This window comes from Hyperoodon ampullatus (genome assembly GCF_949752795.1).
Source record: "Hyperoodon ampullatus genome assembly, chromosome: 10".
In the NCBI taxonomy this organism is placed as follows: Eukaryota; Metazoa; Chordata; class Mammalia; order Artiodactyla; family Ziphiidae; genus Hyperoodon; species Hyperoodon ampullatus.
In genome coordinates, this window is record NC_136923.1 from 39,694,119 (window position 1) to 39,706,142 (window position 12,024).

General features: G+C 48.9%; 2 protein-coding genes across 3 annotated transcripts in view; both read left to right on the forward strand.

Annotated features, from left to right (window-relative positions):
- The window catches only part of USP4 (ubiquitin specific peptidase 4), a 49,003-nt gene extending 47,154 nt beyond the window's left edge, over positions 1-1,849 (forward strand). For both annotated transcript variants that reach the window (XM_079713571.1, XM_079713572.1), the window contains 2 exons: positions 565-653; positions 1,054-1,849. In XM_079713571.1, coding sequence (XP_079569697.1) covers positions 565-653; positions 1,054-1,212 — 248 coding nt within the window. In that variant the 3' untranslated portion in view covers positions 1,213-1,849. The remainder of the gene's footprint in view (positions 1-564; positions 654-1,053) is intronic.
- Positions 1,850-2,698: 849 nt separating this feature from the next.
- LOC307058814 (uncharacterized protein C3orf62) lies at positions 2,699-5,719 on the forward strand (the record flags this gene model as incomplete). Its single annotated transcript, XM_079712499.1, has 3 exons — positions 2,699-3,108; positions 4,083-4,174; positions 5,169-5,719. 3 exons carry the CDS (start codon positions 2,699-2,701, stop codon positions 5,414-5,416), a joined length of 750 nt encoding a protein of 249 aa, XP_079568625.1. The 3' UTR covers positions 5,417-5,719.
- Positions 5,720-12,024: the final 6,305 nt, after the last annotated feature.

The window sequence follows — 12,024 nt, forward strand, 5'->3', positions numbered from 1 at the left end:
TAGGCGGGCCTCTCACTGTTGTGGCCTCTCCCCTTGCAGAGCACAGGCTCCGGACGCGCAGGCTCAGCGGCCATGGCTCACGGGCCTAGCCGCTCTGCGGCATGTGGGATCTTCCCAGACCGGGGCACGAACCCGTGTCCCCTGCATCGGCAGGCGGACTCTCAACCACTTCGCCACCAGGGAAGCCCCATTTTTACTCTTTTAGTGCCTTTTTGAGAAGGAACAGATTTTTTTTTTTAACATCTTTATTGGAGTATAATTGCTTTACAATGGTGTTGTGTTAGTTCCTGCTTTATAACAAAGTGAATCAGCTATACATATACATATATATCCCCATATCTCTTCCCTCTTGCGCCTCCCTCCCTCCCACCCTCCCTAGGAACAGGTCTTTTTTAAAAGGATGAGTTATCTTTTGGTTGGTAGGACACAAGCTATAAATTACTTTTAATTTCAGACTCTGTTTGTTTCATGTTTTGGAATTGTGTTACTGTTGAGTGCCACTGTAATGAGCTAGCCAGATTAGCTCTCTTGGTGACCGGCTAGAGTATTCTCTTGCTTTGGCAGACACTGCGTACGCAAAGAACAAACTGAACGGGAAATGGTATTACTTTGATGATAGCAGTGTGTCCCTGGCCTCCGAGGATCAGATAGTGGTGAGTAGGCCCTAATGCCTGGTTCCTACTCTTACCTTTAGGGATTAGAGCTGGGAAGAGTCTTCCGGGCTAGTTGGTTATTTAGTCATCCTGCTGGGACAGTGGAAGCAAGGTGTGGTGGAGAAAGAGTTGGCTGCTATTCCTTCTGGGACCCTTCCTAAATGAGATGCTCAACTCTCCTCGGGGTCTGTCACAAGGCCCCTGCCTTTCCCCACTCCCTGGGGAGGGTCAGCATGAGCCAGCCTCGGGTAGAAGGGTTTTCACAGTCACTTCAGTGTGTGGCTGCACAGGGCAAGACGGCGGATCCCTGAGAGTGGTGTGTTCTGAACAGAGAAAAGCTGGGGGGGAAATGGGTGATTTTTCCAACCAGTGAATGGATGTTGCCCCTCTTGTGTTTTAGACGAAAGCAGCTTATGTGCTGTTTTACCAGCGGCGAGATGATGAGTTGTATAAGACGACTTCACTCAGTTTTCCTGGATCCTCTGATGGAGGGACGAGACCAGGCAGCTTACAGCAAGGCATGGGGGATGATGAGACTTGCAGCATGGACACCAACTGATGCTGCCTCAGTGACCCTGCACCACAGCACCAGTGCAATCCCTCAGGAGAACACCTTTGACACTGAAGACTTGCTAGTGTTCCGTCTAAAAACCGGATGAGGAAATTCTTTTATGAGAAAAAAAAAAAAAAAGGTTATGTTAGGAGGCCGAATTAGTTTTCTTTTTATACAGGTGGTGAGAAATTTCTGTAAAACCTGTGGAGCTGCAAAGTAGGGGTTGGGATGGGGGCACATAATGCAGTATGTCTGATGGATTCCAGAGAACGGAGAGGAACACACTGTTCATTGAGTTTGGTGTGGCCATGAAGACCTGCCACAGGCTGCCCTGAGTTCCTGGATTTTTGATTCTGGTGATGATTACTGTTCCCCCCAGTAGTCTGCCCACAGTAAATGAAGCCTCGAGTAAATGATGTCGTCCCCTTCTCCCTTGCTGTGCAGTGAGATGGGTTTATAATACCCTAAAAATTAGCCACCAAAGCCCATTTCTGTTTCCCTTTGTGTCATCTTGGAATATCCAGCTTTCTCCTCCCTAATGAAATGAAGATGCTTGGTGTTGGGGTTTCCTGCCCCTCCGTCTCCTGTGGAACCTAGCAGTTCTGTTATGTCCCCCAGCATCCTTGATGAATTGAGACAGTTGGATACCCCTCTGGCACTTTTATTAGATATCACTTGGAAGTTGGTACACTAAACCGCTGGGTACTGGGTCGCGTCTAGTAGTTTCTCTCCCTGTTGGCTCAAGAATGGGAACCTTCCTGGGCTTGGAAAGGGCTCCTATTCTCGCTGATTTCGGTTAGAAGTGAGATCCCCGCTCCTCCAGCCGATTTTCTTTCGGCGGTCTGGCCTCCTTAAGCCTGCCCGGGCCGTGCTCCCAGGGCCGTTGTCTTTGTCGCGCGGGGAGGCCTGAGACCTCTGTCCCCTCCGTGGGTGGGGCCCTTGTTTCCCTTTGCGTTGGTTCAAAGGACAAGGTCATCCGGGCTTTTCTTGTCTGACCTTTAACCTGAGCCGTGGGGGTTGGGCCTGTCAGTCGCGGGCATACGCGACGGAATCGATGAGGGCGTGCGGGACGACCGTTGGTAGGGGCGGTAGTGCGGGAGCGCCGGCTGCTCGGTGAGGACCCGGTGAGGACCCGGCTGTGGGTCTCCGCTCGGGGGCTGGCCACTGGGTGGGGCCGGGCCGGAGCCTGCGACCGAAGGGGCTGCAGGCTGGGATGAGGGGCCCGGAGCCGGAGGAGGGGGGATGGTTCCGTCTCCATCGCCGGTTCCTCCCTCCCGGAGAACCGCGGGCCGCACCTGACCCCACAGAGAAAAAAGCGCCGGGAGTGTGGGTTTCCCTGCTCTCCGACCCATGGCGTGGATCAAACTTAAGGAAATTGTGGCAAATACTCCATTTGGGGGTGGTTTACAACCTCATCTGTAACATTATTTTCACGTTGCTGTGTGCATTTCCAGTGTATTGTATAATAAAGACATGGTCGCTTTTAGGGGAGATGTCTGAAAAACTGAGAAGATGCAGAAAGGAGCTGACTGCAGCCATTGACCGGGCCTTTGAAGGAGTCAGTCATTCCCAGGAGTGCTCAGGCATGCAGAGTCTGGAGCTGGACGCTGCGCCGCTTTCCTTCCCCTTCCCCATGCACAGGCTCCTCTGCAGGAGGCACCCGCTGGCAGCCTGCTCCTCTGCGGCTCTTTTCTCTCCTGTCCCGTTTGCTCCTGGGAATGAGAGCCCTGCCATTGCACCAAACCACGAACCCGTGAGTGCAAAGACACGCGCTCTATGCCCCAAAAGAAAACCTCTGACCAGCAAGGAAAACATATCGATGCGTTCCTCCATTTTGGCACCTGAAAGACAGTTTTGGAGAGCGGCAGGAGATGGGGAGAACTGGAGAAAAGACAGTCTAAGGTGATTCCAATCTGAATAGTTTAATAGCTATAATTAGGGGTATCTCATATCTGAAAAAATTGTTGAAAATCCTAAATTGAGTCCATAACACTACTCTTGCCTCCCCTCTGAAGCTCTAAGACTTTATTTGGGAAGTTTGTAAACATTCTTCAGAATGTGTATGTGTGGTTTGAGGGGGTGAGGGGTCTTGGATGTCTAACCAGTCATGGAAGCCAGTGTGTGTGTGTGTGTGTGTGTGTGTGTGTGTGTGTGGTTTGAGGGGGTGAGGGGTCTTGGATGTATAACCAGTCATGGAAACGTGTGTGTGTGTGTGTGTGTGTGTGTGTGTGTGTGGTTTGAGGGGGTGAGGGGTCTTGGATGTATAACCAGTCATGGAAACCACTCTGCAGTACCAAAAGGGGTAGTGAATGTTAAAGAACCTAATTTTAAAAGTCATCTTATTTTTTGTACTGCAGAAACACACATCTTAATTCCAGTGTTTTTTTCCCCACGCTGGGGGGAGGCGGATCGATGGCCGGGCCCTGACTCCATCCTTGCTTCTGCTCCCCTTCCTCACCCCAGAGCTTTTTAGGCTTTCCCTGGGATAAGGTCTTCCCTAGACCTTTTCTTCTCCCAGGTAGCTGCAAACTGCCTCATCCTAGGCACCTTGGTTTGAAGCAAGGAGGACCATATGGGCTGAAACTTCAAGGTCCTGCCATCTTGGTTGCTCTGTAGTCAGAGACTGAAGAAGCCACTTAATCATTTCAGTTCTACAAATATTTGTGCTCGTATTCACAAACATTAATGGGCATTATGATGCTTTTAGTCAACTTCACTGATTCAGTGGTTCCCAGTCATCCTCTAATCACAGCATAAATGACAATTTAAAGTACCAGTGTTTGTCTTTAAGATTATCTAACACTGAATTCCCCTCCAATATTTTCTTGAAAGAGGATCTAATCCCCCACCTTTTTCTTTTCACCTGGGGGCTGCAGGAAAGATATGGAGAAAGATTTGAAGGTTGAGTCAAACATGCCACTCAGCAGTTCTAGCCAAGAGATCACAAAGGATTTGCCTGACATGATCGGTGAGTACAGAGAGCTGGTCCATCCTCTCCCTAGAAGGATAGGTTCTTCACACAGGCCCCTGAGTCAGCAAGCATCTTATTAAAAAAAAAAATTCTTATCTCTTTTCCACTGGCTTGTTAGATTTGTTTTGCTCACAGCAGAGAGCCTTCATGGAGCTGATAACCTGGGAGAGTTACACATCAGTCAAGTCATTTCATAAATGTACAGTTAGAGTGAATCTTTGGAGGCCAGGGACAGCAGCCCCTGTTGGTGGATGAGCTTAGATGTGAAGGAAACAGGACATAGGCAGAGATGGGGGTAGGGGTAGAGGAGGGTAGTCCAGCTGGGGGGGCATTAATACAAGATGAGAAGAAAATTTAGAAGCCAAAAACTCCCCTATAATTCCACCATCCACCACAAAGGCAGCCACTGTTAATACAGTGCTGTATATCCTGTCATAGATACTTTTTCTACACACACATCTGTGTATTCTGTGTGTGGACTATTTTTTTTTTTTAACTTTTATTTTTAGCTTTTTTTCCCTCATTTTTTGGCCACGCCGCACAGCATGTGGGATCTTAGTTCCGCGGTCAGGGATCGAACCCGTGCTCCCTGAACTGGAAGCTCAGAGTCTTACACTGGACCGCCAGGGAAGTCCCAGCAGGCAGCATTTTGATTACCCAAAAGATCCCATTTTTCTCACACTGTGTCTTCTGCCCGCAGATCAGGGAGTAGTTTCTTGAGAGCCGGAACAAACACATGCATCTCTGTATCCTCCCACTTAAACCCTCCTTGGAAACCAAGGAGATGGTTGGGGCTCAATAAATACCTGAGCTAGGAAGGGGGGCACCAAGCCCATGTTAGAATGTGGCAGCCTGCCAGCCCCGGGGGTAGGAACACCGGCTTTGCAGAGTCCCTGGAGATGGCCGCCCATTTGTGGTTTTTAACTTGTGCCTGAAGTGTCTTAAGAAATCTCTCACTGGAATTGTAATGCTGAATGTTTTTATTTTTAAGACCATACAGGCATCCAAACTATTGAAGAAGTGGCTGGAAAACTAGAATTTGAAAGCGAGTTGAACCGTGTGTGTGGTTGCTGTGAAGATTTGCCCTTCAAGGAGGAAGCCTGGGCCCTGCTGGTGGACGAGAGCCCTCAGGAAGCCTCGGATGCAGACCCTGGTGGCCTCAGGCAGGCTTTCTATGATCACAGTATCGTGGAGACTGTTCTGGACTTGGAAGAGGACTACAATTTACTGACCTTTTAAATACCGAATTGAGTAAGGACAGTTGACTTCAGCTTTGATTCTTTACAGCAGGAGTCTGATGTTAGGGCGTCTGTGCAGGGCAGTCACAGTTGTTATCAGGGGCCACATTCTTCAGAGGCTTGGAAGAATCTGAATTACCCCAACCTTTTTAACTTCCCGTTGTGTCCCTTTTTGAGCTGAGAGCCCAGTTTGTTTGTTTGTTTGTTTAATTCTGTTGCTTTGAAGTGTTTCTTTTTTTTTCACCTTTTTTTTTTTAACATCTTGACTGTTTTTTTGATTGATGTTCAATATACCCAGAACCCAAGGCAGGTGCAAGGTCTTGGGCCTCTGCTCTGTGTCTTCATGTTCTTTTCCATGGACCCCTGAAAAAGTACGGGGGCCACGACCAGCATGGGCTTTCTGTACCCCTGGGACCAGCCCATCCCAGGCCAGCTCAGCCTGTATGGAGGAACTGGCATCAAGATGGACCTTGGCCCCAGGCTCTCTGCCACATTTGCGCACTTTGCACACAAGGCTGCCTGTCCCCCGCACGGGCCTCATGCCCTCTTCATGTCCAGACCCTCAATCCCTCCATCCTTTCCCCTGCCCAGCTCAAAGCCCTCTGCAAAGGCCTCCTACTTGTGTCAGCGGGGCTGGTAGCATCCCTTATTAGGTTTCCTGGGCTGGAGCCAACCCTCCACCACGGCTTGAGAGAAAGGACATCATCAGAAATTATTTGGACAGATCTCTCAAAACCATGATGTTCTTTCAGGAAACCTAATAAGCTGTTGGGCAAGATATCATGCCTCCCAGAAGCTGAGTCTCAGGGAAGTGCCCGCCTCCTAGGCATAGGGGAGTATGGGGGTAAGGAGTCTGGTGCAAAGCTGTTGTAAGACCCAAAACTCAAACCAAGGAGCTGGGAGGCAGTCCCAGGGGCCTAGGACCCCCCCACACCAGTCCATATTTTAGGCTAGTGACCCAGCATAGGGCAGGCTGCAGAGCTGGCATCACCCCTTTACTACAGGCCTGGAGATTCCTCTGGGCCCCTAGGTAGAGACCTTGCATCTACTCCGTAGCTGTGTGAGACTGGGCACTTGCCTGACCCTGAGAACTAGCCTCCAGCCACTTCATGGGACAGGCCTCCGCTGGGGGATAGAGGGCAGGACGGGCTAACCAGAGGCTCCTTCCAAGCCACCGTACACTCACTCCCTGCAGCAGATAGTAAACATCACAGATTATGGAATTGGGGTTCACTTTCTTTTCCCTGAATAGGAGAGACAGGAGCAAATAAGAAGAAATGCTCACAGCTTCTTGCCTGCCCCACTCCACGGGGAATGGGGCCATCTGGAGGGAGAGTTGTCAGGCTACTTGATATTCAGAAAACCAGGTCTCCCAACAGTGAGTTCCAAATAATATGCCTTGATGTGGATACTCTCCCACAGAGGATGTGGGGCTAAATCCTCATCTCCCCCAACCCCTGCCTGTCACCACCCCTTGAGGGTGAACTGAACTTAGTGACTCACTTCCAAGGAATAGGGCTGGGAAAGGGAAAGATAGTAGATTACATGGAGAAGCCTGGCAGACACCACTTAACCAAGTGATGAAGATGAGCACCACCCATGCTGTCCTGTGCACGTCACCCACCCCTGACAGGATATGATGAGAAGGGTGCTTCATTTCCATGGTATTCCTACCAAAACCTCCCAGCCCCAATCTAATCGTGAGACAAACATCAGATGAACCCAGTTTGGGGGATATTCTACAGGATACCTGGCCAGGACTCAAGACTGTCAAGGTCATTAAAAGCAAGGAAGACTCAAAATCTGTCACAGAGCAGCGGACACTGAAGAGACACAATGACTAAATGCAGTGCGTTGTCCTGGATTGTGTCCTGGAACAGAGAGAGGACATTAATGGAAAAACGGATCAAATCTAAATACAGGCTCAAGTTTAGTTACTAATACGGTTATTAGTTTCTTAGTTTTGACAAGTACGCCACAGTTATGCAAGATGTTAACTTTAAGAGAAGCTGGGTGAAGGATATATTTGAACTTATTGTCTTTGCAACTTTCCCGTAAATCTGAATTTATTGCAAAATTTAAGATGTATTTTTTTTTTTTAAATGCAGTTGATCCCAAGTTTGTGAAATGTGTGTATGAGCACACATGCAGAGAACTGTTATGGAGGAACAAGGAGGGTTTAGGTCTTTTTCTTGTCTGTATTTTTAAATTTATCTGCAGTGGACATGTATCACTTCTGTAGAAAAAAGAAATTATAGTTGTTTTTTAAAACCCTCATATTCACCAACCAACCATGGGCATCCCTCACCAGAAACCTGCCCAGAGGTGACCTTCACAGTTTGCAGGAACTGGTGCAGGTCCAGGGCCTGCAAGGGGGTGCTCAGCAGGACCCTGACAAGGGGCTCGCCCTTCCCTGCGGGTGCTGGACCCTCAGGGCCAGAAACTCTGGGTCTCACAGAGCTGTTTCTCAGCACTCAGTGCTGGGAATGCGGATCTAGCCCTAACCCTGCAAGACTGAAATGAGAGGATTTTTCTTCTGCCTGCAGCAGAGACTGTGGCCCTTGGGAATGAGGGCAGAGCCTGGGGTAGGGGTGGGGTAGGAGGGAGGGGTCAGGTTTTCCCTGGCTGGATAGACAAATATACCTCTGTTTTAGCAAAGCCTTTATGTGAAAATTCAGATTTACCAAAAGGGCTAATTCATCCTGGAATCCTTAAATGAGGAGCTTTTCCTCACTGTAGAAACACAGCTATTTAGTAAAGCAGGTGAGCCCTGAGCCTCTGGCATGCCACTCCCAGAGTAGCTGGGGTGGCCATGTGGTCATTTCCCTGGTGACACCTACTCTTGTCTCTGCATCCCTGGCTCCCCAAGGTGCCCAAAGGACACTTTCCTGCCTTTGTCATCTGCTTCAGGGTGGCGGGCAGATGTGTGCTCCTCTGCACGGAGCAGGGGTTTGGGGAGTTAGTCTCTAGGGATTTAGCTGGAGGAATAAAAGGAGCCTGGAACATTTTTTGCCTAGAACATTTATTTTAATAAACTTGGGACCAAAGAGTTATTGGGGAGACATTGATATTTGAGAAACTAAAAATGTTTTACGTCATTCGGTTCTCTCCCCCACAGTTCATCTTGGAAAGCCAAACAATCCCTGAATTGTTTCCGTGGAAACACCAAACTGCAATTTGGATTAGCAGAATCAAAATAGAAACGAGGCAGCTTCAAGAATAAATAGGAGCTTTGGAACCTGCTAGTCACCAACTGCCAGTTCAAGCTACAGCACAAGGCATGTGAGAAGCTGGGCCCATCCAGTTCTATAAGGAGGGGTTTCCAGGTCCCCTGGCTACATGCTGCCGGGTCAATGCCAAAGTCACTAGAAACCAGCTCTGTCTGCATACTGGTAGACTTGTAACAATACTTAAGGTAGGAGCTGGTCTGTAAAGCTAGGAGAGGCTGGGGGTCTGGAGGGAAAGGTTGGGTGGGTGGGGAGAAGGGACAGGAAAAAGGAGAGATGAGTGAATGCCGAGTGAAGTTCCAGCAAGGAGCAGAGACCACAGCTGAGGCCTGAGAGTACAGCAACAGTTCTTTTAAGAGGACAATTCAAGGGACTTCCCCAGTGGTCCAGTGGTTGGGACTCCAAGCTTCTACTGCAGAGGGCGCAGGTTTGATCCCTGGTCAGGGAACTAACATCCCACATGCCATGCAGTGTGGCAAAAAAAAAAAAAAAAAAAAAATTCAAGGGTGGCCAAGGGCTGGAAACAGTGACCCTATTCTCAGCCCCATCTGGATTGCAATGTTCCCCACATTCCTGTCTAGCAACACAGGTCTAGACTGGAGTCTGGATTCTTGCCAGGTAAGCTCTGGGGGCACTTGTGGTCAGTAAGCGCCTGCCTCTGTGTAGCTCCAGCCAGCACAATCAGGCACGAAAGCCTACCTTCTCATCTCTTGAGTCTCAGGGTTCCCTCCCCCTACCTCCTGCTCCCCTCACCAGGGGAATGGGGGAGGCACCTCCTGGCCCACCTGCCCTGGCTCCTTGGCATTCTCCTGGACCCTGCACTTCCAATCCCAGGGAAGACTCCAAGGGGGTCAGGAGACAAGGAGGAGGGAGACAGATAACCTGGGGGACCTTTGCCCCTCACCTTTGCACCCAGGAATGTGCTGATAGGGCAGCAACACCATCCTGCCACTGGAGGAGTTGTGAGCTATTAATGATCAAAGAAATTGATGAAAAGGATTTGCAAAAGAGGCCAATCTCCCTCCTCCCTCTAACTGAGGCACAAGACGTTTAACATGGCAGTGAAGGCCAGTGAACTAGGCAAGCAAACCAGGGAGGCCACTGCACCTGGTTATGGGTAGTTATTGGAAAGGCTGTCATCTAGAGACAATCTGAGGCTCTGGTAATTTGCTTTCTCCCTGAAGTATGTGGGAGAACATTAATATTTTAGATTCCAGCTAAATATTTAGAGGGAACAAAGTTTTACTCAGGAAATCTGTTTGACAGTGGATTCCAGCCCTAGTGGGGAGGACTTTCCGTGCTAGGCCAGCTGGAAAATGCCTGATTTGATGAAGAGTTTTGGCCTAAGGCCTGGCATGAAAAACAATTGCAGAACTACGTTCAGCTCTTGTAGGAAACCACTATCTTTTTTGAGGGCAAAAAGTCTTGTTTTCTGGGCACTTTGGGTGGGAGCTGGCCTGAGAGAGAGGAATGGGCATCTTATAAGAGATCCGTCATCAGGACCCCTTTGAAACGTCTGAGACAAAGAAGGGAAGTTGCAAAGGAATACCAGAGAGACCCAACTTTCAGGACAGGCTGCCAGGAGCTGTTTGAAAGATAAGTAAGAAATACCTGCTCTCAGTAAGTATTTATCAATTGTCTACTAGTGCCAGACACTCTCCTGGATGCTGAGGATACAGTAGGGACAAGGCAGATGCTGCTCTTGCTTCTGGAGTTTATATTCTACTGTGCAATGTGGGCAAACACAAAAATACTGATTTAATATATCATTTCAGATGGAACTGTATGAGAGAAATTAAAACAGGGTAAGGGAATGGGCAGTGAGTAGGGTGAGCCCCTTCAGAAGAGGAGAGGTCAGGAAAAGGCCTCTCTGTAGGTGACATTTAAATTGATACTTGAATGTCAAGGCAGTTAGGTGCTGCAAGTGACTTCACTTCCATCCTCAGACTGTAGCTGGAGTTGTATAGAGGGAGGAACCCCTAGGTGGGCCCTAGGCCGGTAGACCTCCCACCACATTCACCCGTGTGGCTACATACATCTCTATCAGCATCCGAAGAGCCAAAAATGTTGCGTGCCCCAGGGACGTGCCTGGGCTGCGTCATGCTCACCAAATTTGGCAGGAACACAATAGTTAAAAAAAAAAAAAAAAGCCTTAGGAATAAAATAAGAAACAGAATATCCTTTCCGATGATTGCCAGAGACAGGCAGCATAATTTTAATTAACCCGGCCTTGTTAGGCAAAAAATTTACTGCTCATTCTACAAAAACACCCAGCTCTGAGTCACTCTGATCTTTGACTTTAAGCAAAATGAAATACTTTTGAAGAAATACAGGATTTCATAACTCACAGCAGAATCAAAGAACAGAGGGTCCTGCTTTGGCATTTCAAAGTTGGACAAGACCCTTCAATGAGAAGGCCACAGTCATAAATACTGGTGGAGTTCTCTCAACAGTGTCTCAACTGTGAAGTAAAATGACTAAACCTTTCAACTTAGAGTAATAAAACATTTCCAAATACAGACCCCTCTGATCTACAAGCCTCATGCTAACTGCTCCACAGCCACCTGTAGTCAGTTTGGGAAGGGCTGGGCTGCTTCCTCCCGTGCCGTCCTTGCACAGGCAGAGAAAACCAGCAGGGAAGGCAGTGGAGGCTGGCAGAGGGCAGGTGAACACCCAGTGAGACCCACAGGGAGAGTAGAGGCCAGGGCACCCTAAGGCAGAGCCCAAGTCTGTACTTCCTAGGCCTTGAAGAGAGAAGGCTGCTGCCATTGCCTGTGGCTGTAGACAGCAGTACGCCCTTGGTCTGGAAATGAGAGTGAAAGCACCTTAGGCTGGTTCCTGGTAGCCCTGCCAAAGGTGTCACAGGCAAATTAAACTCTCCCAGATTTTTGTGGGATACATAACCCTGAAAATAAAGAATAAAAAAATGAGAAATCAGGAGCCATTACTTTCTATAACGGCCCACTCAGAAGCCCCATTTTCAGGAATTCCCTGGCAGTCCAGTGGGTAAAACTCAGCACTTTCACTGCCGTGGCCCAGTTTCAATCCCTGGCCAGGGAACTAAGATCCCCTGCAAGCTGTGTGGCACGGCCAAATAAAAAAAGCTCCATTTTCAACCCTGTACTGGCTTGATAATAGGCAGATTCTGGAAGCTGTCCATCCACGAGGATTTTTACTTTCATAAAAAAAAGAAAAATCAGGGCTTCCCTGGTGACGCAGTGGTTAAGAATCTGCCTGCCAATGCAGGGGACACGGGTTCGAGCCCTGGTCCGGGAAGATCCCACATGCCATGGAGCAACTCAGCCCGTGAGCCACAACTACTGAGCCTGTGCTCTAGAGCCCACAAGCCACAACTACTGAGCCCACGAGCCACAAATACTGA